Genomic DNA, 24,300 nt, shown 5'->3' on the forward strand with positions numbered 1-24,300 from the left:
ATATGCAGATGACACCACCCTTATGGCAGAAAGTGAAGAGGAACTAAAAAGCCTCTTGATGAAAGTGAAAGTGGAGAGTGAAAAAGTTGGCTTAAAGCTCAACATTCAGAAACAAAGATCATGGCATCTGGTCCCATCACTTCATGGGAAATAGATGGGGAAACAGTGGAAACAGTGTTAGACTTTATTATTTTGGGCTCCAAAATCACTGCAGATGGTGACTACAGCCATGAAATTAAAAGATGCTTCTTACTCCTTGGAAGGAAAGTTATGACCAATCTATATAGCATATTGAAAAGCAGAGACATTACTTTGCCAACAAAGGTCGGTCTAGTCAAGGCTATGGTTTTTCCAGTGGTCATGTATGGATGTGAGAGTTGGACTATAAAGAAAGCTGAGCGCTGAAGAATTGATGCTTTTGAACTGTGGTGTTGGAGAAGACTCTTGAGAGTCCCTTGGATTGCAAGGAGGTCCAACCAGTCCATCCTAAAGGAGACCAGTCCTAGGTGTTCATTGGAAGGACTGATGCTAAGGGTGAAACTCCAATACTTTCGCCACCTCATGCAAAGAGCTGACTCATTGGAAAAGACCCTGATGCTGGGAAGATTGAGGGCAGGAGGAGAAGGGGACAACAGAGGATGAGATGGCTGGATGGCATCACCGACTTGATGGACATGAGTTTGAGTGAACTCCGGGAATTGGTGATGGACAGGGAGGCCTGGCGTGCTGCGGTTCATGGGGTTGCAAAGAGTCGGGCACGACTGAGCGACTGAACTGAACTGAGTTATTCAAAATTTGTAATACCCTTAAAAGGAAGAGGTTTACTCATTACCTGAACATGACATTTTAAAATACATTTACTAGTTGGAGGTAATAACAATTTTTAGAAGGAGAAAAAAGGTGTATATAAGGTTAAAAACAAACCCTTCTGCTGAGATTAGCTTTTATGACTTTGTATGTTCTGCTTCTCTTTACATGTATTATATGTTTTACAAATCACTTGAAAACACATCTTTATAAATACAGGCATAAAAATTGCACTTGACAGATACTGCAGGTTTTACAGGTTGACGGTCTGTGACAACCCTGCACTGAGTGGGTATGTTGGTGCCATTTTTCCAACAGCATTTGTTCACTTCCATCATATTTTGGTATTTCTCACAATATCTTACATTTTTTCATTGTTACATTTGTTATGGTGATGTGTGATGTTACTGTTGCAAAAAGATTTATAATTCAACTAAGGCTCAGCTAACACTTTTTAATAATAAAATATTTTTGAATTAAGGTATGTACATTATTTTTAGAGACATAATGCTATTGTACAATTAATAGACTCCAGTATCGTGTAAACGTAACTTTTATATGCACTGGGAAGCCAAACACTTGACTGACATTATTGCGACATCAGCTTGATTGCAGTGGTCTGGAACTGAACCTGCATTATCTCAGAGGCATGCCTGGACAGCCTTATAAGGCATCTCAGATTCTCTGCTCTGAGTAAAAGTATTTATGTTGAAGAGACTAAATAATGTTTGTTTCTCTTACCCTCTCCTTGCTAAAGTGGAGGTATACTAAATTTTTTTTAAAAAAATGTGCAATTTGATATTTTGGTCCATTCTAACATACTGGTAAACAAGTAGAAACATAAACAATATTAACTTGCATTTACTGTGGTACATTATACGTTTCTCAGTGAATGCATGCCCATTACTTCATGTGATACAACAAGGGTAGGAGTAGCTGTAATTATACATCATCACCGTGGGAAGTCTGAAAAAATAAGGATCAAGCAGAACCTTGACCGCCAGACACTGTTAACCTGTATTTGACGGTCACCCTGACTGTGTGAGATGATCAGGGAAGAGAGCAACATCCCTATTTTACAGTCCAGACAACTGTGGTTCAGAAAGATCAGTAACTTGGCGAGTTACTGCCTAAGTGACCACCGACTAGTCAGTGGAGAAGCTGGTCCCAGACCCAGGGGTTTCCTGCATCTGCCTGGCACTGCCTTTCCATCATCAACCACAGGCCCCGTGTATGGGAAGAGAGGGATTACATCTTTCGGCCACATGATCTCATGACTCAACACTTAGGCACCTCCCCCCACCAATCTGGTGATATATTACTAGGCTCCCAAGCAGTTAGTGTGTTGAAATGAATGACTGTATTCAAAGATGATTCTCCAATCATTATCCTTTATTTCAGGCAGATTACCTTATGCTTTAGAGCAGCGGTACCCACATTTTTGGCACCGGGGACCAGTTTTGTGGAAGAGAATTTTTCCACAGACTAGTGTGGAGGGTGGGTGTGGTTTCAGGATGATTCAAAAGGATGACATTTATTGTGCACTTTATTGCTATTATTATTATTACATTAGCTCCACCTCAGATCATCAGGCATTAATTAGATCCTGGAGGTTGGGGACCCCTGCTTTATAGCATGCTCCATACTCATTCATACAAGACTCACTGGATCCCAAGTAACTAAGAAATCAGTTACCTTCTCCACAGTTCCTCCTGGCCGATAACCAGTCACGGTCACTTGGATGGAACCATCCTGGACTTCCAAGTCTGCACCGCATGGGTCACTGGCTCCATCGGTCAGCTGTGCTGATTCTGCGCTGCTAGGCCTGGCCTCAGCCTCAGGCCTCTTGCGGTGTGGGCTGACCCTGGCCACGGGCTTGTGCCTGGCCCCCAGGCTGTCATTTTGCTGGAGGGAACTGGGGCTGTCTGTGCTCGCTGGACCCTGGGTGCCTGTCCCGGCTCTGCACTCCAGTTTGGGCGAGCTCTTCGATCCTGACAGTTCCTTCCTCCCCGAGCAGCCAGGGCTACCCCTGGGGGCCTCTGATGGGACCAGCAGGCTGGCTGCATGGGAAAGGGGGTCCCGCACGCCTCCTGGGAGGCTCTCCTGGAAGTCCAGCGAGCTGCCGAGGAGAGGCACTGAGGAGGCCTTGCTGACCAGTGTTTTCTTGGGGTGTTCCTCTCGGTTGATACCTGTGACCTTGGAAGAGGCTGTTGAAACGTGTGTAGAGTTGTCCTCTGTCAGCGGCCTGCTGGGACCTGAGAGGGTCCCTGGGAGGGAAATACAGTCGCCTTCGCCGTCAAACTCTTCCTCTTCGCTGGCGTCGTCATCAGAGCAGCCCACCCTCCTCTGGCGGAGGAGGGGGTTCCGGAGGACCTCTGGGCTCCCGGGAAGACTGGCTTGCCTGGCGATTGTCACCTGCTTGTGGAAGAGCCCGGAGGCCCGTTGGCTTCCGAGAGACACAAGGCTGTTGGCCCTGGCTTTTCCTGGCTCCTTGTGAGCTGCTGGGGTTGGGAGAAGAAAAGTCAAGTGCAATAGCTTTCCATCTGGTGTGGTCTTTTAATCTAGCCCCCCCTTCTTTACACACGAGCATTTCCACGTTCACAGATGCCAGGTACACCTTCTGGCCACTGCTCACCAGGCATAAACGACACAGTTTCTTGGGATCTGCTTACAGTGAGAGCCAACTTTCTTCTCTCCTCTGCCTACTGTTTTTTCTTTTTTTTTTTTTTTTAAACTTAACCTCTGGATTGTTCAACTTACACATGTGTGCTGCCTAGAGACAGAAGTGTGTAACTTGTCAACATCCATGATATCTAACACGTTACTGGGTTCAACCTAAATGCTGCTCCAAATACTCCCTGGGGGAGGATGCCCCAGGATCAACGAGTCCCGCACACCTGGGCCTTCTTATCACCTGAGGTCCTTCCTTCATAGGCAGGAGGGAGACCAGCTTGATTAATGGGCGCGTGAGCTCTGAGAGCGTGGTGAGCTGAAGCCTGAGACTACACATAATTTATAAACTCCAACCTGGGAAGGGAAGGAAGGCGTGGGAGCTCTGCAAACTCTTCGCATCTCGTTAAACGTAGTGAAAAATTACACGTGCTTCCGCCTTAGAGCGTTTCGATCAGAGCCTGGAGGAAGCACGTGGGCTGCTCCAAACGAGCTAGACAGGTTCTTGTCTGAGACAGGGGATTTTCTTATTCAGACGTTAGAAATGAGCAAAAGGAAGCCACACTGGTGGGAGTGAGGAGTCAATGCAGTTCACATCAGGTCATTATTTCAGATTATACTGAGAAAATAATCAATGAGGTCTTTTTTTTAAAAAAAAAGTAAAACCCATATGATAACAAATCTGTCTCATGTTCTAAATCATTCACTCACTTCCTTCTAAAAAGAATTAAGTTTAGGGTCTAGTGAAGAATTTGGTTAGGATTCCCCTAAAACATAAGACCATCAGGTTATCAGCCACGATTCAATGCCACAAATTCCAAGACTACACTGTGTAAATAGCATCTCAAGGTGGGGGCAGTTTAGCTTTCCAACTTGGGGTACAGACCGTGCACCCAGCCTGTTGACTGCAGAAGTGGGGAGGCCGGTCACAAGGAGCGCACTGCGTTTTCCAAGATCAAACTCTGCCTTTAGTCAGGGTAGAAAGGTGGCTCCTACTCAACTATGGGTGTGGTCTCCAGTTCTCTTTCCGTACCCCAGCACCGTGACGTGTAAACCAACGCGTCATGGAGTCAGAGAGTCAGGGCTTACGGGAGGTGCTGGGGGGCTCCGCGGAACTGCTGCTGCCGCCGCTCCCTGGAGGGTCCTCGTCTTCGGAGCCGGCCACCATGAAGTCAGACAGCGGGCCTGGGGCGTCGTGAGCAAAGTACTGGGAGAGTTCAGATTCAGAAATCAGGGAGTCCTGTTGAAGAAGGCAGTGCTAGATGAGGAAGATGCGCCAGAGTGGATTATTTTAAATAGTAATTGTGTCCCATCTTCCCGAAAGCACTTTGTTCTCATCTGCGGTCACTCAAAACAGCTGTGATAGTAAACGCCCACCTCCATTTACTTTAGGATCACTAAATTAAACAATGAATGAATTAAAAGGCAATTGCTGCCAGACAATGTTTTTAAGAAATACGTTTTTGGCTGCGATCAGAAAAACCATAGCAGCAATGCATCAACCATCCCAGGAAGAAGACTGGGGGAAGAGATACGAGGAGGAATGGAATTCCAAGCCACTGGTTCAGCTTGCCGATGAAACAACAAAACACGCGAGTTTGACTCTTGTTCTCTGATCCACTGAGTTTTTGGAACAGCCAGCTAAGAAAGATTCCTTAAAGTTGCAGATGCCCTCCCCAAACTGACCCAGGCCCCTTTTATTAAAAAAAGTGGGGGGGGGCCGTTAGTTTTCAAACTGTAGCTCAGTTCTTTTATCTTGTTGTTTTGTTCTTTTCCTGGATGAATATTTAATAAAAGAAACTCACATTTATGTACTTGTCCTCAAATGGACATTTTTGCTGTTTGCTGTGTAAAATGGCCAAGATGACTCATGGGCAGAAATATCCTATGGTTTGATTTATGGGCTCCAGAACAAAGGTCTGTCTAGTCAAAGCTCTGGTTTTTCCAGTAGTCATGTATGGATGTGAGAGCTGGACTATAAAGAAAGCTAACTGCCAAAGAATTGATGCTTTTGAACTGTAGTGTTGGAGAAGACTCTTGAGAGTCCGTTGGACACCAAAGAGATCCAACCAGTCCATCCTAAATGAAATCAATCCTGAATATTCATTGGAAGGACTGATGCTGAAGCTTAAACTCCAATACTCTGGCCACCTGATGCAAAGAACTGACTCATTTGAAAAGACCCTGATGCTGGGAAAGATTGAAGGTGGGAGGAGAAGGGGACGACAGAGGATGAGATGGTTGGATGGTATCACCGACTCAATGGACATGAGTTTGAGTAGGCTCCAGGAATTGGTGATGGACAGGGAGGCCTGGCGTGCTGCAGTCTATGGGGCTGCAAAGAGTTGGACACAACTGAGCGACTGGACTGAACTGAACCAGCAGAGCAAGGCAGCAAAGTGCCTTTTCTTGACTCACCTTTTTTGCAAAAGAAGGACTCTTCAAGGGGGTACCTGTTGGGGGAAAAATTTACCATACTGTAAAAACAATGAAGCTCAAATCCTTACAAATAGGCTCACCTTCTTAACAGGAAAAGAAGGAGCCAGACATAGTAAACAAAACCCTCTCTGCTCAATAGGCACGGAGGGGCCGCGTGTGTGGGAATGGACATGCATGCAGTCTATTGGGTACCCGTCCCACCTCCCAAGATTCTTAAGCTTCAAGCCCCCATATGCTACTGACTCCATGGTGATCCTATTAATAGTTGGAAGTAACTTCCTCTGCATTTCAGAAGAACTTTATACTGCCCATATACCAATTTCCATATGCATACTATAATTTAATTACAAGTGGATGCCTGTTCTCTTCTTCCTTGACTATTTACCTATCACTGATCGGGCCCTGCAAGGCTTAGCACTAGGATCTAGGAAGTGTTCAGTGATATTTGATAAATGGATTGAAGGATGAATGAAGAAAGGAACAGCACTCAAAAAACTCATGAAAGAAAGAGGGAGAGGGCTGAATATCTGTCTTAGTTTTTAGTTGAAGGACAAAAAGACTCAGCATGGAGATTTTAAATTATATTCCATGAGCAAAAAGATTTTAAGGATCATAGCTTAGTAAAATCTTTTATAAATGACTGAGTGAATATATTGGGATTTTGAGAGGACAGCCTTCAGGCAGTTCAGGAGAATGAGTGAGTTGAATAAAGAGTCCATTATGGCTGTGCCCACTTTCAATATATTAATTATGGATGCAAATAATTAGGGTACTTCTTGGTTGCCAAAAAACCGTATGCCTTCCTTTTCCTTTGACAACCAGTAACTCATGTCTGTTTCCTCCCGACATCAGTCTTAATATCAGTAATATCTCGAGTTCAGATACATCAGCAGAGTCCCTTGAGGTTCCCACTCTACAGGAAACATTACTTTTCCAACTTGGTGCAAAGTTTCATGTTTTAAATTCATGTGAAATTCTTACTAGGGCAATCCTCCTATGACTGAACTTTCCACTTGAGGAGGAGGAAAATCATGATCTTTGCAGCCTGTTACATTTCAGTTGAAACTTTTAATTCGTATAAAGAAATCCCAGTTTTGGCTGGATTGTACCCCGTGCCTACAGAAACAACTGGTAATTTGGTAGCGTTTCATTTCTACTTGGAATGAAGTAGAATTCATGTTCTACTTAACATGAATTGTACATAAACACCTGAAATGCTAACTCATTTTTGCAAATTATCTTAAAGCAGTAGAAAAAGCGTGCATGGCTGGAACTTTAATACAGCACGTTAAATAACTGTAGAAATCAAAAGCAGCCGCTAAGGGAAAGCATGGAATCTCTTTGACAGCTACTTCTGCCAAGCCCGGTAATTACCAAGACTCCAATAATAGTGCGCAGGGGAGTGCCCCCGGGGGGAACGTAACGAGAGACTCTTCTGAATGTTGAATGAAGATGTGCAGTTACAGTACCTAAGCCAGGAGAGGAACTGGCCTCTTTGCTCTCCTGATAAGTGCTGCGTGCTATCACTTCATCCATTTCCTGCTCGGAAACCTGATTGTCAGCAGAAAGCACAAATTAGACGGTTTTATTTATTTATTTTTCCCCAATAAAAGTAGCTAGGACCAGAGTCAGAGGCTGGAGCTCAGATAAAGAGGAAAATTGCAAGACCAAAGACTATGACCACCCTCTGAAGCAATAAACCAGGGCATATGAGTAATTATTATATCCATTAACAGCTGGGTTAATGGACTGCTTCAAACACTGGATTCAAAACCAGACCTTCAGTTGATACCCAAGCTCATGAAGCAAAGCATTCATCGCTGGTTACCAACAACATGGCTGACTTGTGTCTCTCTCCAGAACACTCACTTCTCATTCTTTTTTCCCTAAACTTAAACAATTTCAAACTTACATAAAATTTGCAAGAATAGCACCAGGATAGTATACTCTTCAACTATACTCACTTTAAAAAAAAAATATTCCACATTCACACTTGTACTTTATCTTCTTCACACACACACACACAACTTTTTACTAAACCATTTGGGAGTTAGTTCCAGACATCATGACCCTTCACCTGTAAATAATTTAGTAAGTATCTCCTGAAAACAAGGACATTCTCTTAAATAATCTTGGTACTATTATCAAGTTCAGCAAATTTAACATTGATAAAAACGATGGTCGAATATACATTTCACATCCCTAGGACTAGTCTTCAGAAACGCTAGTCAAAGTGTGTCTTGAGGCTGGAAATAATTCACAGAAAGTTTGATGCCAGGCTGGGATGAGATAAGGGTTTTCCCTGAGAATGCAAATCAATACTCAGCTGCTTTCATCAACGTCTCGCGAGGTTTAAATGTCAAAGGAAGTAAATAGTGTGCATAGTGATGTGACCGATTTATATTCCAGAGCAAGCTCCTTATCTGCGACGGGCCTTAGCGGCCCCTCACCAACTTCTCTGCCTAGTATGCTTTAGAGAAAAGGTTTTTTGGGGGGAGGGGGTATCGGACAACCCAGAATTCAAAATCCTGTACTCATGTCTATTTATTCTCCTTTATATGTCTATTTATAATCCAAAATAATTCTGAGCCTTAGTCTTTCACGATATCGATAATTTGAAAGACACTAGTCCAATCCAAACCCTCAGTTACGAGTTGTCCAATAGTTTCTTCATGCTTAGATTTAGGTGATGCCTTTGGGGGCAGAAAAACTACAGAATTATAGAAACCGTTTCTTTTTCGGTACATCACAGGATCAGTGTATTTCATAACTGATGATAACTCTGACCACTTGTTTAGGGTTTCACCAGATTTCTCCACAGGATTTGTTGTGTTGTTGCCATTAATGAGTAATCTGGCAGGAGACAGTTTGAGACTGTTTTATCCTGCTTCCCAATATATTTCCACTCAATGGTTTTAGCATCATTCATATTCTTGCTGAATCAGTTATTATAATGAAGTTTTCAAAAATAGTGAATTTATAATTCTCTTTTCCTTCTATATTTTTTGGTGGCATGGTAAACTCATAGATTCCTCCATGTCCCCCTCCCACTCCACCAACAGTTGTTATCCATAACTGTAATTATTCATGGAAAGATTTTTATTTTTTTAATTTTTCTTAATTTTTTTTTTTTTTTTTTTGACTGTGCCACATGGCATGCGGGATCTTAGTTCCCCAACCAGGGATTGAACCTATACCTTCTGCAGTGGAAGCGGAAGCACAGAGTCTTAACTAATGGACCACCAGGGAAGTCCTTCATGGGAAGATTTTTAAAAAGCCTGATACATGATGAACTATCAGATATTTTAAGAGCAACTACAGGACTTGCATAGTTTTTTTTTTTAAAGGTAAGAATATTTTAAATGTAGGACAGTAATTCTGTGTATTAAAATAACATTCAGAATAAATAATATTTGGATAAGCACAGCCATCTGCCTTAAGAAGTAAATGAACATTTCTATACGGGATTCAGCATTACACTTTAACTTAACACATCAACCATCATCACATCAGGGACTTTGTGTAATAGTTTCTAATAGTCTTCACAGGAAATAAAACATGTACAAACATACATACAGACAAAAGGCATACTCCCACACACACCTTCAGAAACCAAAGAGTAATTCTGTATAAATGAGCCATTAAAAATGGCTGCAGACTTTTCTTGACATTAGACTTTGAATATTTGCAATTATTTTTGAGTGGGATAAAAATGGTTGGGGTTTAAAACAAGTGAAAGATTTCCTGGATAACTCTAATCATGCTGAAAGCCCCAGTATCAATTAATAATGGACCTCTATTACTTTCTTCTACTTAACGTCAGCTAGAATCTGCCACACGAGCAGGTCCAAATCTTAGCTTGTCTAAACCTGGAGGCTTTGAATATCCCAATTGGGCGGCCACTGCTTCAGTCATTATGAGAAACAGAAGAGAAGAAAATCCTTGTGGTATTTCTCTTGGAACAACATGAAAACTGAGGAAGCACATACATTTAGTATCAAAATGTACCACTGGCATGAGATGTTGGGATAAGTGGTATAAAAATACATTAAATGTAAAATGGAATCTTGACCAAAAGGAAAATATAGTATGATGTTACAACTAAGAACACTATGTTTACCTAGGAGGAAACATGAAATCCAGTCAAACAAATACTGAAATTTGGTTCCTTGAACGTATCTCCAGCACCATCCTGACGACCATTCTACCACGGCTAGAAACATGAGTCAACCCGTATGTTCCACGGAATCATAGACCACCAGTAGACCAGGATTGTTTTGCTTTGCCCTGGAATGCCATTTCGATGTTTGATTGTATTGGCAAATTAGGCAGATGCTTTGGGGTAAGATTAGGCTGACCAACAAATCACGACCTGTGTGAGGTTGGAATGGATTTTGAAGTCAGAGATGCCTTGAAGCCAATAACTGCAAACCATGGAGAACTTAATTTTCTCTAATGTTGCCAACGGATGGGCTGGATCAGCAGCCATAGCTTGTTGGACTGCTTCCTAAGGTTAGAGGAGTGTGGCCACGAGGGTGGTGGAATCCAAGGGAGAACCCTGGAGGGAGGAGTTGAGACTGTGAGTCAAAGCAGGGTTAAAAGTGTCCCAGAGAGAGCTCGGGGGACGGCAGGGGGACAGAGTAGAGCAGATTCCGAGGGAAAGGCAGGATTACAGAACAGAAAGGAGAAACACAGGCAATGACAAGGAGAAAAAACAGGAAAAGGTGGAAGCGGGACTTGGTTTTCTAGAAATGATATTTATTCAAGTAGCTTTTATGTAAGACATTTTTAAGAATGCTTGTAGGAGTTTCCTGGGTGCTCTAGTGGTTGGGACCTCACCTTCTGGTGTTGGGGAGAGGGTGTGTGTGTAGGTTCGACCCCTGGTCGGGGTGCTAAGATTCCACATGCCTCTGGGCCGAAAAAACAGAAGCAACATTGTAACTACTTCAATAAGACTTAAAAAAAAAATGCTTGAAGACAAGAGAAAACACCCTGGGGAGTGGGGGTGGGGGAAGTAGCGGGGCTGAGTTTGAATCAGCAATCAAGGTCCAAGGAGCTTGACTGACATCTCTGTCCCGAATCAAGGCACCGAGTCACACCTTTGCAGTGGTTATTTGTATACGGGAAACTGGACGGTCAGGGCTTCCCACGTGGCGCTAGTGGTAAAGGACCTGCTGCCAATGCAAGAGATGTAAGAGACATGGGTTCCATCCCTGGGTTGGGACAATCCCCTGAAGGAGGGCATAGCAACCCACTCCAGTATTCTTGCCTGGAGAATCTCATGGACAGAGGAGTCTGGTGGGCTACAGTCCATGGGGTTGCAAAGAGTCAGACATGACTGAAGTGACTTAGCACACACAGCATGCAACTGGACGAATAACGAACACTGCTGAGACAGTGAAAATGACCCCATAAAGTTACTGCACTGAAGAAATCTCAAATGTGCCACATGGGAGAACCTGCCAGGTCTCCTGGTACAAACTTCTTACTTGTAAACTAGCATAAGAGTCCATCCAGTATAGCAGTCTGGGGCCATTCAGGATGTAATCAAATAACTCTACAAATAATACAAAGTGGACAGTAGCCATATGTCAGGCATTGGAAGACTTAATGGTCTAAATGAGCATTCTGAGTTGTTGAAAGGTCAGATTTTGGAGGAGGGAGAAAAAAAGATTACCATGTTGGAGACAAGCTGATTTTAAGAGTTTTACCTGGAGTACTCAAAAACAACCAAAAACAGCTCTCAAAATGGGTTGAGTTGAACTTGCTAAAGTATCCTGTGGTTAGCTTAAAAAATTAAAAGCAATCGTCTAAGTAGAAGAGATACAACCAAGTAAATAGCATGCATGCATGCTAAGTCACTTTAGTCATGTCCAACTCTGCAACCCCATAGACTGTAGCCCACCAGGCTCCTCTGTCCTTGGGAGTTCCAGGGCAAGAATACTGGAGTGGGTTGCCATTACCTTCTCCAAAGTAAACAGCAGAGGTCCCCCACACAGGGGCTATGATTATCTGCAAGTCAGTGTGGCGAAACGGTGTGAGACTGATGCTGGAAGAAAATTAGTGGGCTCTTAAGCATTATTCACACAAGTATTTTGCTCAGGTCAAGGATGGCCTGGACAGAGCATCAACTTCAATGCTTTCTGATTTTCTGGATGCAGAAACCTGAAAAGGCTAAGTATCTCACCAAAGATTGAACAGCCAGCGGGGGTTACTCAGAACCCTACCTTCCATACTTAGCACTCCCACCTTCCACTAACTTTAAGTTCACCAATAATATTGTCAACATTTTCTAATAAAATGTTCTGAGTGTGAAGATGAAGTCCAGATCAATAATTCATTTCCCAAGTGTTATCAGTTACCTTGGTCACTGGGTGGCCACAGGCTGATTCCCATCCCCAGCTGGGTGAACGGTCTCATCAAAGAGTCTGCATGGTCATAGGAACACATGTGCCATTGCTACTGGACAAACAGCTGTCTTCCCATACTTAGGACAGTGTGAGATACTTCACCTTTGGATTAGGGTGCCGGCCGATGACCAGGCGAACAGGTCCTGGGGGGCATTTGCTCAAGATGGAGTGGACTTTGCTTAAAGCAGCATGGCGGACGTTGACGGAGTTCACTTCCAGGATTTGATCTCCGCGGCTAGGGAGGACAACATGATCAACTCTCTGCAGTAACAGTTAGTTTTTCACAAGACTTCCTTCTGGGAGTGGTTTACATAATATGAAATCTTTTCTGAATACTTTTAAGGAGCAAATGATATCCTCGCATCTTTGCCTACGTATAAAAAAGCAAAACCCTCATAAACACATTAGGTTTTAAACTGACAAAGACCATTATGGGTATCTACCTGCATTTTCAGAAGTAGTAAAGTTAAAATTGATAATAAGGACAACAATGAAGGTTACTATTACTCAAACACGTATTGCAGGCCAAGTACTATAAAAAGAAATTTATGTAACAATGCTTTGACTAGGTATTATTATTCCTATTATGTAGGTAAGGCCATGGGCTCGGAGAGGTCACCCAGATGTCACACACTGCTGAACTCAGGTTTGCCTACCTTTGCTCATCAAGTGACAGTCCCTCGACCACCACCAGTTGCTTTTTCCCTACCATCTTGAAATGATTATTGTAATATAATTTAAGAAGGAAATATCTGAAGCTCAAAGGTTACCCAATAATTTGTAAAAACGTTTCAGATTTGAACAAATGAGAAATTGGGGACAAGATGCCCATTTTGACTTGAAATTATAGGGAGAGAACTCAGTATGAGAAAACAAAGAGTCTTTATGTGGGGTTTGAAGAATGGTCATTTGGCAGGCTCCAGACATATGGAACCATTCAAGAAAGAAACATCATCTTGGGATGTCATTAAAGGATTTTTTTCCTTGGGTTCTAAAAGTATATTTTCTTTAATGTACTTTGGATGATTTGCTCAATTTTTTTCGATATGGAAATTCACTCTGATGATTAACTAAAAACATAATATAATCTATTAACAGGGCCTCAAAATGGCAACCTCAAGGAATGTCATTTTGATAATTCCTCAACTGCTCAAGGACCTGAAAACTTAGAGGGGAGAAAGATGATACTGTTTGCACAGAGTGCTTCATGAAATACGTGTACATTCTTGTGAAGTTTAGGTGGGCACAGACCCACTGCAATTACTATATAATAGAACACCGAAACTTCTCTTGTATAAACAGAATACCCAAGCTACAACTCAGCTAGCCGAACTGAGAAATCAGACACGCAGTGATTTCAGACAGTAACCATCTAGACATCACATCTCAAAAAGGAATGAAACAACAGGAAAGGTTCAGGAGATTGTACTTAATAATAAAGGCCTCCTGTTCAAGGGCATGATCTTAGGACTCTCTTGTATCCAGTGATTCTGAGCCATTTTGAGTAGTTCCCAGCAGCTTATATGAATTCTATATAAATGTATAGGAAAGAGAAAGAAAATATTTGGATAATTATAGGTATCTACATAGACTTGTATTGTGTCAAGTTTCTGAAACTGAACTTCTGAGTCCAAATAGAACAGAACTGGTAGGGAAAGCCAAGATCTGGAATTCTTGAACCAAATTTCATTTATCTTTTCATCTTTGGAGATGCTTTTGATTGTAATTCTAGCTACATGACCGCAAAATAATATAAACATTTAGAATTTCACAAGGGAATGTAACAGGGCAGGTATCTTATATATGTATTCACATATTCACAAACCCACCAGAACTCTAATTCTCAGGTTTACAACCAACCTCAGATTGCTCTCCATCTTGGCCACTGATCCTGGGGCAAGGCTGTGGATGTAGATGCCAGGAGGGCTGTTTTCTAGGGCCAGGCAGCAGGCACCGATGCCTAAGCCAACTCTGGGCTCTGTGGGAGGCATCATTGAAAGAAAACAAAATCAAAATAAACAAAGAAAAGGAGTATCAGTAATTTGAAACTGCATTACTGTATACTTTGACCAAAACCCACTTATTTTTAGACCAGACTTAGGATATACATTTTACTTTTGTCAATGTGAGCCACTTTCTTTTAATGAAATGAGTCTATGGCAGAACCAGGGGCTAACTATGGACTGTGAATTATTTGATGGTCCATTCTCTTCTTAGTCTGAAGGGTCTCCTTGAATCTGTTTTTGGAAACAGGCAGAGTCCCAGTAGCATTTTCTATTCTGGATATACAACTTCAGGCTTTCTTTTGCCTCCCATTGATTTCTAGGTTGTTCAGTTGCTCATCATATTTCTACCACTGGAGGCAAAGATTAAAAGCAGTAAGATTTGGTGTTACCCAGGACTTTTAGTTACTGGTGTTAGCTATATTCTTAACTATATTCTTTCTCCTTGAAAATGTTATATTGGCCCTAGAATTCAGCTAGTCAGTGATGTTTTTAACATGAGTCTCTGACACACAGTGATTCATCCAGAGACAGCTTTAAAAAACTGAGCTACGGGGAACTTTTCTTCACTTTAGTGAAGTGACTGAGATCTCTCCTTTTGATCCTACTGCCCATTTAGAGAACGCCATATGTTGTTGGTAGCAGAATGTTCCAAAGAAGCAATTCATAGAAAAAGACATATAAAAAAAAATGAACCTAAGAACAGATTACAAATTATGATTTGAGAGAATGTAACGAAATGAGGACAAGCTGGTATCACCTTTGTTGAGGGTTACTTCCATGACGATTCTGTCCTTGGGCCCGGGGGCCTTCCGACCCAGGGACAAACTGCCTTCATCATTGCCCACCGCTGAGGTTCCCCCGCTGGCATTGAAGTTTGGGGAGCTTGATCTGCTCATGTGTGTGGGTGTGGAGCAGGGCGTGAGACTCGGGCTCAGTAACTTGGTGCGTACCGTTAAGACAAACAATCCACTCCGGATTTGCTGAGAAAACAGGAAGAAGGGCTAAAACATTCAGGTTGTCCTTTTATCAAATGATGGGGAAAAAAAAAATCACCAAACCCAAACCAGAATGAAATAAAGAAAAACAAAGATTATGATGAAGGAGGTCAATAAGAATGTCCTTACCTTAAAGGTATGAATGGCTTCTTGAAATGTCAAGCCCTTGATTGGTATTCCATTTACATCTAGGATTTCATCCCCTAGTGACCAAATTTGAGAATTACATTAACATCAAGCTTTAGTTTACTGGAATCTAACTGCTTGGTCAGTATTAAATAAAATACCATACAGTCCCTGATTTACAACTCTTTAAGATGAATTTTCACTTAAGTGAAAGTGGAGAGTGAAAAAGTTGGCTTAAAGCTCAACATTCAGAAAACGAAGATCATGGCATCCGGTCCCATCACTTCATGGCAAATAGATGGGGAAACAGTGGAAACAGTGTCAGGCTTTATTCTTTTGGGCTTCAAAATCACTGCAGATGGTGACTACAGCCATGAAATTAAAAGACGCTTACTCCTTGGAAGAAAAGTTATGACCAATGTAGATAGCATATTGAAAAGCAGAGACGTTACTTTGCCAACAAAGGTTCGTCTAGTCAAGGCTATGGTTTTTCCAGTGGTCATGTATGGATGTGAGAGTTGGACTGTGAAGAAGGCTGAGCGCCGAAGAATTGATGCTTTTGAACTGTGGTGTTGGAGAAGACTCTTGAGAGTCCCTTGGACTGGAAGGAGATCCAACCAGTCCATTCTGAAGGAGATCAGCCCTGGGATTTCTTTGGAAGGAATGATGCTAAAGCTGAAACTCCAGTACTTTGGCCACCTCATGCGAAGAGTTGAGTCATTGGAAAAGACTCTGATGCTGGGAGGGATTGGGGGCAGGAGGAGAAGGGGACGACAGAGGATGAGACGGCTGGATGGCATCACTGACTCGATGGACGTGAGTCTGGGTGAACTCCGGGAGTTGGTGATGGACAGGGAGGCCTGACGTGCTGCGATTCGTGGGGTCGCAAAGAGTCGGACACGACTGAGCGACTGAACTGAACTGAAGATGAATTTTATTGTTCCAATATACTCTCATTAGCTTAGCTCCAAGGAATGTTACAAAATGGGTCAATAAATGACATTGCATGTTATTCTGCGGTAATTCTCTATTTTCACCTTTAATTAAAACAACTGTGGGAAGCATCAAGATCTTACTCTCCTGCCATTACCAGGTCTGATAATACATGTTCTACATTTAGAAATCAAACTACAAAGACTGAATTCCTACCCTTTTCTTACAGTCTTTGGTTTACAACTTAAACCCACTGGTGGTGAAGCACAAACAGCCATAACATGTGCGAAGCCAAGCCTATATTTTCAGAAAGACATGGTGTGTGAAAAGTGGCTTCAATGATAGAGACAAGGAAACACATGAGATATCCCTTAGGAATGGCAGCCTCACATCTACGTGCAGCCCCACAGTCTGGATGCTTGGTTTTAATGGTGCTCAAGGTTCTCAGTCAGTAAGTGGCAAGTTAGTATTCACTTCTATCTAAGAGACTGTTGTAGACTAATACCAAATTTCTTTCTCTCTCTCTTCCTCTCATTCTCTTTCTCTCTCAAACTATCCTGAACTCATCTTCAACTCCAAGAAGGCACAGTCAGGTCATTTTTCAAGTTGTTGATAGTGTCTGCTGGGAACATAATAGAGCTTGGACATTCTCTTGACTTAAAGCTAGTTTCCGGCTTTGGACTCCTGTGTCATGGTCTAGTTTTTGGAGTAACAGTTCATCAAAAACACCACAAGGGTGCACAAGCTGAACCCTGCACAGCAGTATGGTGCAGAAGAGGAACTCCCTTATAACAGAGTGCAAAGTGGCCCATGAACGCACATTTTCACCTCTTACGGACAGCTGATCCCAGGAGTGCACGAAGTATTCCATTAAAGGAACCCTGTACACAGGTTTAAAAAGGCAAGCAGCACTGAACCCATGTGTTATGTGCCTTTTCTGTAAATGCAATTACAGATGTTGCAAAACAAGTGAAATAATCTGTTTAAAAATCACCTGGCATAACCAAGACTCAACTAGGTGAGGTTTTTGGTTTGTTTCCACCTGAGAAAAAGGTAGAAACATTAAAATGATCGCTCATGCTCTTAAAAATCTTTTAAGATTATTTAAAAGACAGATCAATTCAACAGGTTGAAAAGCCATTCTGATGACCTCTATTTATTGTAAGTGAATACATACGAAAATACAGGATTTAGGAGAAGCAAGTGCTATTAACCTCTCCTATCGATTTTTTCCCTGCCATTTTGCCCCACTCTGCTAGCACTGCAGGATGAATTTCAGTCAAGTGAACACATGGCACATCCATTATAAAAATGCTCCGCTAGAATTTTACATTGTTGGGAAACGAGACACAAACACCACCTGGGAGTTAACCCTTCCTCTGAGAAAGAAAGAAAAAATTCTGCCATTAAAATATGAAGCTTGGTCATGGCTTATCATTAGGACACAGACTTCTGGGATCGCTCTGCCTACAAAGAAAAGAGATTCCAATTTATTCCTATCAGTTTAAAAGAAATAAGCTGGTTAAACACAACATAATTGCACCAACTGAACTGAATGGTCACAGCATTTTTGAAGGTAACTAGTAACAGTATGATTCAATCATTCCATGCAGGAAGTATATTAATAAGGAGGAGAAAAAATCAGGATTCACAAACAAGTTCTGGGAATCTAAGGTACAGATTGGTGCATATAGTTAACGAGACTGGGTTATATAATTAAAAATTGCTAAGAAAGATGCTAAATGTTCTCATCACATGCACACACACTAGGTCAATACGTGAGGTGATGGAGGTATTCATTAACATTGTTTGGCAATCATTTTGCAATACGCAAGTGTATAAAGTTATCACGTTGTACACCTTCAATGCACATAGTTATCAATTATATCTCAATAAAGCTGGGAGCAAAAAGTGCTTGTCTAGTATGTGTAGGTGTGTCAAAAATGGTAGGTGCTATGGGGTTGGTGAAAGATGTTTATGTACTCCAGCCCCAAGCAAGAATGCACTGTAAATGCTCAGGAATTTTCAAGGCAATTTCAAAGATCACGGGGACAAGACAGACATTTAAAAACCCAAAGATATGAAGCCACTTCTCACATAACGTCTCATGTAATCCTCACAACAGTTCTTCAAGGTAGGTATTCACATCCCAAGTTTACAACAGAAGAAAGTGAAGCTCAGGTTTATGCGAATTGTCCAAGGTCCTGAGTAAGCACTGGATTCAGCCCAAGTCTATCCAACTACCAAGCCCAGAGCCACAGCCACTCATGCATTTGCTTCACACCTTGCCAGGGGGCAGATTCTCCTAGAATCAGAGCTCACTGAAGACCACCAGAAGGTTCTCTCCTACCTTCTTTAAGTCTTCCATCCTCTGCAGCCGATCCATTTGGGAAAATGGTCTTGACAAAAATCCCCATCTGTCCTCGAATGCAGTCTCGACCTCCAGCAATGCTAAAGCCAAGGCCCTGGATGCAGAGAAGATGGGGGTGCAGGCTGTCAGTGCACGTCTTCACTGAGGGCACCCCCCAATGTAGTATTTAACTTAGAGTTGAGTTAAAGTGAAAGTGTTAGTCACTCAGTTGTGTCCGACTCTTTGCAACCCCATGGACTGTAGCCCACCAGGCTCCTCTGTCCATGGGATTCTCCAGGCAAGAATACTGGAGTGGGTTGCCATGCCCTTCTCCAGAGGGTCTATTCTGACCCAAGGATCAAACCTGGGTCTCCTGCATTGCAGTTGGATTCTCTACCATCTGAGCCATGAGGGAAGCCCGTAGAGTTGAGTTAGTAGCTACAAATTCATGTGTTCCCCTCACCATGACCCTCCTCAGATCCAACTTGCATTATGCTAGCTATGCATTATATTAAAGGGTGAAAAGTTTTAGGTAAACATATGAAATTGCTGACATTTGATGATCTTTTGATCTCCAAAGATGTCAATTTCACATGGATCAATTAATAGCTCATAGCTGTGCAGGTGCCATATCTGTTTTATTCTTTTATTTTTGTATAATATCAAATGGATATCAAAATGGCTATTTTGATATTTGTGTAACAAATTATTTGTCATTATTCCTCATGATAATGGAAATGCCATGAAATTCATTCAAAAGGATAACAAGGGGGTATTCCTTGAAGCGGCAGGGTTCGATTTTCTTTCAGTAGTGGTACAAGCTGGGGCATTTACCCCACCCTTGATGGTGCCCTAGCTGCCAGGTGATGACTCCTGAAATCATAAGGGCAAAAAGGGTTTGATGATGTCACCTGCAGGGCCATGGGAAAGGATGCCAGGGTATCCACTCAAATCTACCCAAAGGCCACTTACTTGATTCTTCTTTATACCTTTTCCCTTACTTTATGTAAAAACAACACTAAAAAGGAATCATTTAAAATATATATACTAGCATTTACCTAGAGAGAAAAACAGTGCACACAAGAGAGCTCACCTTGCCCTTTTCTTTGTACAGCCCAATGATGGAGATGACTGACGGCCGGATGAGTCTCCACGGAGATTCCACCTGAGTTGTGCTTAGTGAGCGAGTGGACTTCTTCACAATGTGGTATTCCTAAAAGTCAGCACATGAGGTCACAGATCGTCTCACTTATCCTGCTGTGGTCCCTGGTATAAAAATATACTCAGATTTGGGAAACCTCAGTTGTCTTTTGTGTTAGATGGCCATTGGCCTGTGGTCCATACCTGGTCCAGTGGGTTAAATAAAGCTTATTATAAAGCACATTGGAGGAACAGCCCCAACTGTGATGGACTGCCACGTCTTCTTTCCCCACATAAACAACCTAGGCTGCACCTTCCTCGAGCCTACTCCACATATCCTACTTTTTGCTTTCTGGAGTGGAATTAGGGACCAGAAACCAAGTGGCCTTGGAGATGCAGAATGAGCATCCTCTGGTCAGGGTCTCCGCTGGAAGTCACCGCTGCCCCAACTCCAAGTTCACAGTCATGGTTAGCAAGTAGCTCATCATTTCAAGCTCAATTCACTCACTCAAAACTCAGCAAGCTTTTGTTTCTTATAAAACCCAAACCACAAACCCAGACAACTGTTATTCCGTATAAAAAAAAAATCCCTCTGAGAGACTGCAGCAGCTTCAGCTCTGATCCCTCACATTTGGAAAATGAAATACTTTTCCACAAGCCACACTTTCCCTTTCTGGCACGCAGCAGCTCAAAATCTTGATCTCTTTTCCCTTCCCATCACCCACCAAGTCCACGTGTGTAAGCAGTGTGGACCATTCATAATATAAACAAGAGAGTAAATGAATCTATTGCTAAAGCACTGTGACAATCTAGCTCCTTGCTATTCTTTTTTGAATAATACATTTCTTAAATGACATAGATATTCTAACATAAACAACAAAATCATTTCATGTTTCATATGAGAAAAAAGACACTAGAAAATAGTCTTTATCCTTAATCAGCATATTCTACATTCAAAGGTAGAAATGAGATCTGCTAATGATATTTTCGTGTTCCTAGCAGCTTAGAACAACTATATCTTGCAGTTTTACATAATATCTGTCCGCTATGTTGGCTTCCCAGCCTCTGATTCATTTAAAAAACGAAAATGATGTTGGCTTGGCAAGGTTACCACCCTTTTACCGAAACTATTATGGAAATACTTTGGCCACCTGATGTGAAGAGGCGACTCGTTGTAAAGACCCTGTTGCTGGGAAAGACTGAGGGCAGGAGGAGAAGGGGACGACAGAGGATGAGATGGTTGGATGGCATTGTTGACTTGATGGACATGAGTCTGAGCAAACTCCAGGAGTTGGTGATGGACAGTGAAGCCTGGCGTGCTGCAGTCTGTGGGGTCACAAAGAGTTGGACACAACTGAGCAACTGAACTACAACAATTATGGAAACAGCCAGGCATAGCCCTCGAATATAGAGGTTCATGAGCAGACTCACAAGGGAACTCTTTCTCTGATCAACAACCTCCAGCAGAGCCTTATTCCATCTGCCTTGCAGGAATCAGAGGCTGGCAGGCTTCACTCTTCTCCTGAGGAGTTTTAGGGGTCTCACTGCACTTTTAGACTTCTGTCATCCCATGTGGCAGCCATGAGCCACCTGTGGCCATCTATATTTAAATTAAGATATATGAAAATTAAAAATGTATTTCTCAGTCTCTCTAGCCACTTTTCATGTGCTTCAAAGGCACATGTGGCTACCATATTGGGTAGTGTAGACATAAAACATTTCCATCACTGCAGAAAGCTTTACTGGATAGCTCTAATCTAGACGATACCTTTCAGTGGAGGGAGGGTAGGAGAAAGAGAAATAGAGGAGAGAGGAAGGGGCTTCCCTATGGCTCAACGGTAAAGAATCCACTGCCCATGCAGGAGATGTGGGTTCAACCCCTAGATCAGGAAGATCCCCTGGAATAGGGAATGGCAACCACTTCAATATTCTTGTCGGAGAAATCCCATGGACAGAGGAACCTGGTGGGCTACAGTCCTGAGGTCACAAAAGAGTAGGATGTGACTTAACAACTAATCAACAAAAGTAGAAGGAAGGAAGGAAAAAAAGGCAAATCCTGGGAGGAAAAGAAAAAGGCAGACAAGAGAGGACAGAAAAGAAAGAACAACTTGAAGAGGAAAAAACAGCTTCTTGTTTAAAATCTTGCATTGGCTTGTGTTTCTTAGTTCCTAGAAGCCTGTTCTTTTGTTGTTCAGTCGCCAGGTCGTGTTCAACTCTTCACGACCCAGTGGGCTGCAGCACACCAGGCTTCCCTGTTCCTCACCATCTCCTGGAGTTTAGAAATAGATAATTTCTGGCTATAAATACAGTCAGGTTTCCTCATGAGTCAGTTAAGAAGTCAGCACCTTAGTGCTGGACATCCTTGGCCAGGACAACAGTAGACCTGCTCTCATTTTCCGCACTAACCAAAACAGTCTGGCAATGTGGCTCTCTGACGGCTTCTTGATCTCCCCGTTTATCCAACTGGATCATGCTGCCCAGGACACACACTTGTCTCCAGACACGGGTTTTAACCAGGCCTCTTGCGAGTTTTCTGCTCTGCTTTTTCTCATTGCCCCAACTCCAGTGGCCCTTGGTGGATTCAGCACAAGACAGCCTAATCAGCAGTGGCCTCTGAAACACGGGCACTTTCTAATTGTATTCAGGTCAGGCCGAACTCCCTGCACAGTGATTCTGGTGTATCGCTTGGAACTAAATACTCAACCTCTTTGGGATTTAGCTACCCTATCCGTAAAAATGTGAGACACCCACAGCAAGAGCCCAACCCTGATGACCTGGGCCAGGTCTTCTAGAACTCTAATACCCAAGTCTCCATGCACTTAAGGGTATCACAGCTGTAACTCCCTCCGCCCCCCATCTCTGCTTCACTGAGGCCTGGGGACCGGATGCCAGCGACCCCTCTGCACTCTGGCTGACGGTGCCAGGACTGGAAGAACACTCCACAAGTTCCCGGAGACTGAGCCTGCTCCTGACTTGGTTAGGAGACGTCCACCAGGTGTTGACTGGGTTGAGGACGATGAAGTCGGGGGGAGCCCCTGTGCAGGGTTGCAGAGTCCCGAGCTCTGGTGGGGACAGAATATGAACATCCCCACACCCCTCAGCCCTCTCTGCAGTCTCTTCTGACCTTGGCTGTTGGAGCCGTTACTGTGTAAGAGGTAGGATCCAGGCACACACCACAGCCTACCCCGCCACGTATCCACACCCACCTACCCACCAGGCTCTGCCGACACACGACACACCCACGGAACAAGAGACGGTGGTTCACCACAGACCGAGAGGCGCCATTGTCTCCTGGCAACGGAAGTGGCTCTCATTTCCAAAACACACAGTGGAAGAGAATGGAGATTTTGAGAGTCAACAAGGGATTTTTTTTTCCCCCTTCTCTTCTATTTCCAAATATTAAGCTGACTTCTCTCTAGCCTCCCTGGATAGACCTTACTGACTATACTATATCTCTTGTCCTAAATACTTCTGGCCCTCATACACAAACAGGTCTTCAGAACATGAAGCTCCTGCTGGCCTCTGAGAGAATAACAGAAAACCTGGAGACCCAGGGTTCGAAACACGCTCTTCTGCCCGGAGCCAAGTAGCTGTGACTGGATAAGAAAGTCAGGGGCTCCACAGTGCTGTGCTACCTGTGATGTGCCCGTCGAGTCCAGGAGCTGGGGAAGGGAATGCTTCCGGCCATCTCGGGAGACCTCTAACATCCTGGCCCGGGGGTCACCATGTCGCACCATCAGTTCATTATATTCTTCAACAGACTCTAGACGGTGTACACCACCTTGAAAAAACAGAGGGAAAACATGACAAGATATAGAATGAAGAGAATCTTAGGAGCATGTACAGGTATAAACTTGTTGCATTTACACCTAATTCATGGTTGCTCAGATGGCCTGGTGGCCAATACCTGGCTCATCATGTTCTCTTGTCAAGTTCTTCCTGAGCTTGGGGTGTGTTGAGGCCATAATGCCAGACTCTGAAGAAAGTGCTAGTTTTTAAAGTGACCAGTTTGGATAAAGGGTAATGTATATATTTGATCCAACTAAGATGTAGCTGTGGTTGATAAGGCAATATGCAATGGTGAGAATGCTATCAGTGGATGGGTTTTCAGTGATGGAGGAATATCACTTTGTGATTGGTAGTGGACCCTTGCGGTAGATGCTTTTTTTCATGTATAGCAATGGACATTTAAACAAACTTTTAGTTAAAGTATAACTTACAGAAAAGTGCACAAAACCATTCCATGAAATTTCACAAAATAAACCTGTCAATAACCAACATCCAGACTAAGACATAGACTATCACCAGGTCTCCAAATCCCCTTTTGTGCCACTAAACACTGCTCACCAAGGGTAGCCATTATCCCGACTTCAAACATCATAGATTGTTGTTGTTTAGTTGCTAAGTCATGTCCGACTCTTGGC

General features: G+C 42.9%; 1 protein-coding gene across 1 annotated transcript in view; it reads right to left on the reverse strand.

Moving 5' to 3' along the window:
* PDZD2 (PDZ domain containing 2) overlaps positions 1-24,300 on the reverse strand; it is a gene marked incomplete in the record, with an annotated part of 385,834 nt that overhangs the window by 23,882 nt on the left and 337,652 nt on the right. Inside the window, 11 exon segments of the mRNA XM_045163655.1 lie at positions 2,503-3,308; positions 4,567-4,717; positions 5,896-5,930; positions 7,386-7,467; positions 12,429-12,561; positions 14,187-14,304; positions 15,090-15,312; positions 15,457-15,530; positions 18,737-18,851; positions 19,830-19,949; positions 23,512-23,657. Of these exon segments, the coding sequence (XP_045019590.1) occupies positions 2,503-3,308; positions 4,567-4,717; positions 5,896-5,930; positions 7,386-7,467; positions 12,429-12,561; positions 14,187-14,304; positions 15,090-15,312; positions 15,457-15,530; positions 18,737-18,851; positions 19,830-19,949; positions 23,512-23,657 (2,003 nt within the window).

This window comes from Bubalus bubalis, chromosome 19 (assembly GCF_019923935.1).
Source record: "Bubalus bubalis isolate 160015118507 breed Murrah chromosome 19, NDDB_SH_1, whole genome shotgun sequence".
Taxonomy (NCBI): domain Eukaryota; kingdom Metazoa; phylum Chordata; class Mammalia; order Artiodactyla; family Bovidae; genus Bubalus; species Bubalus bubalis.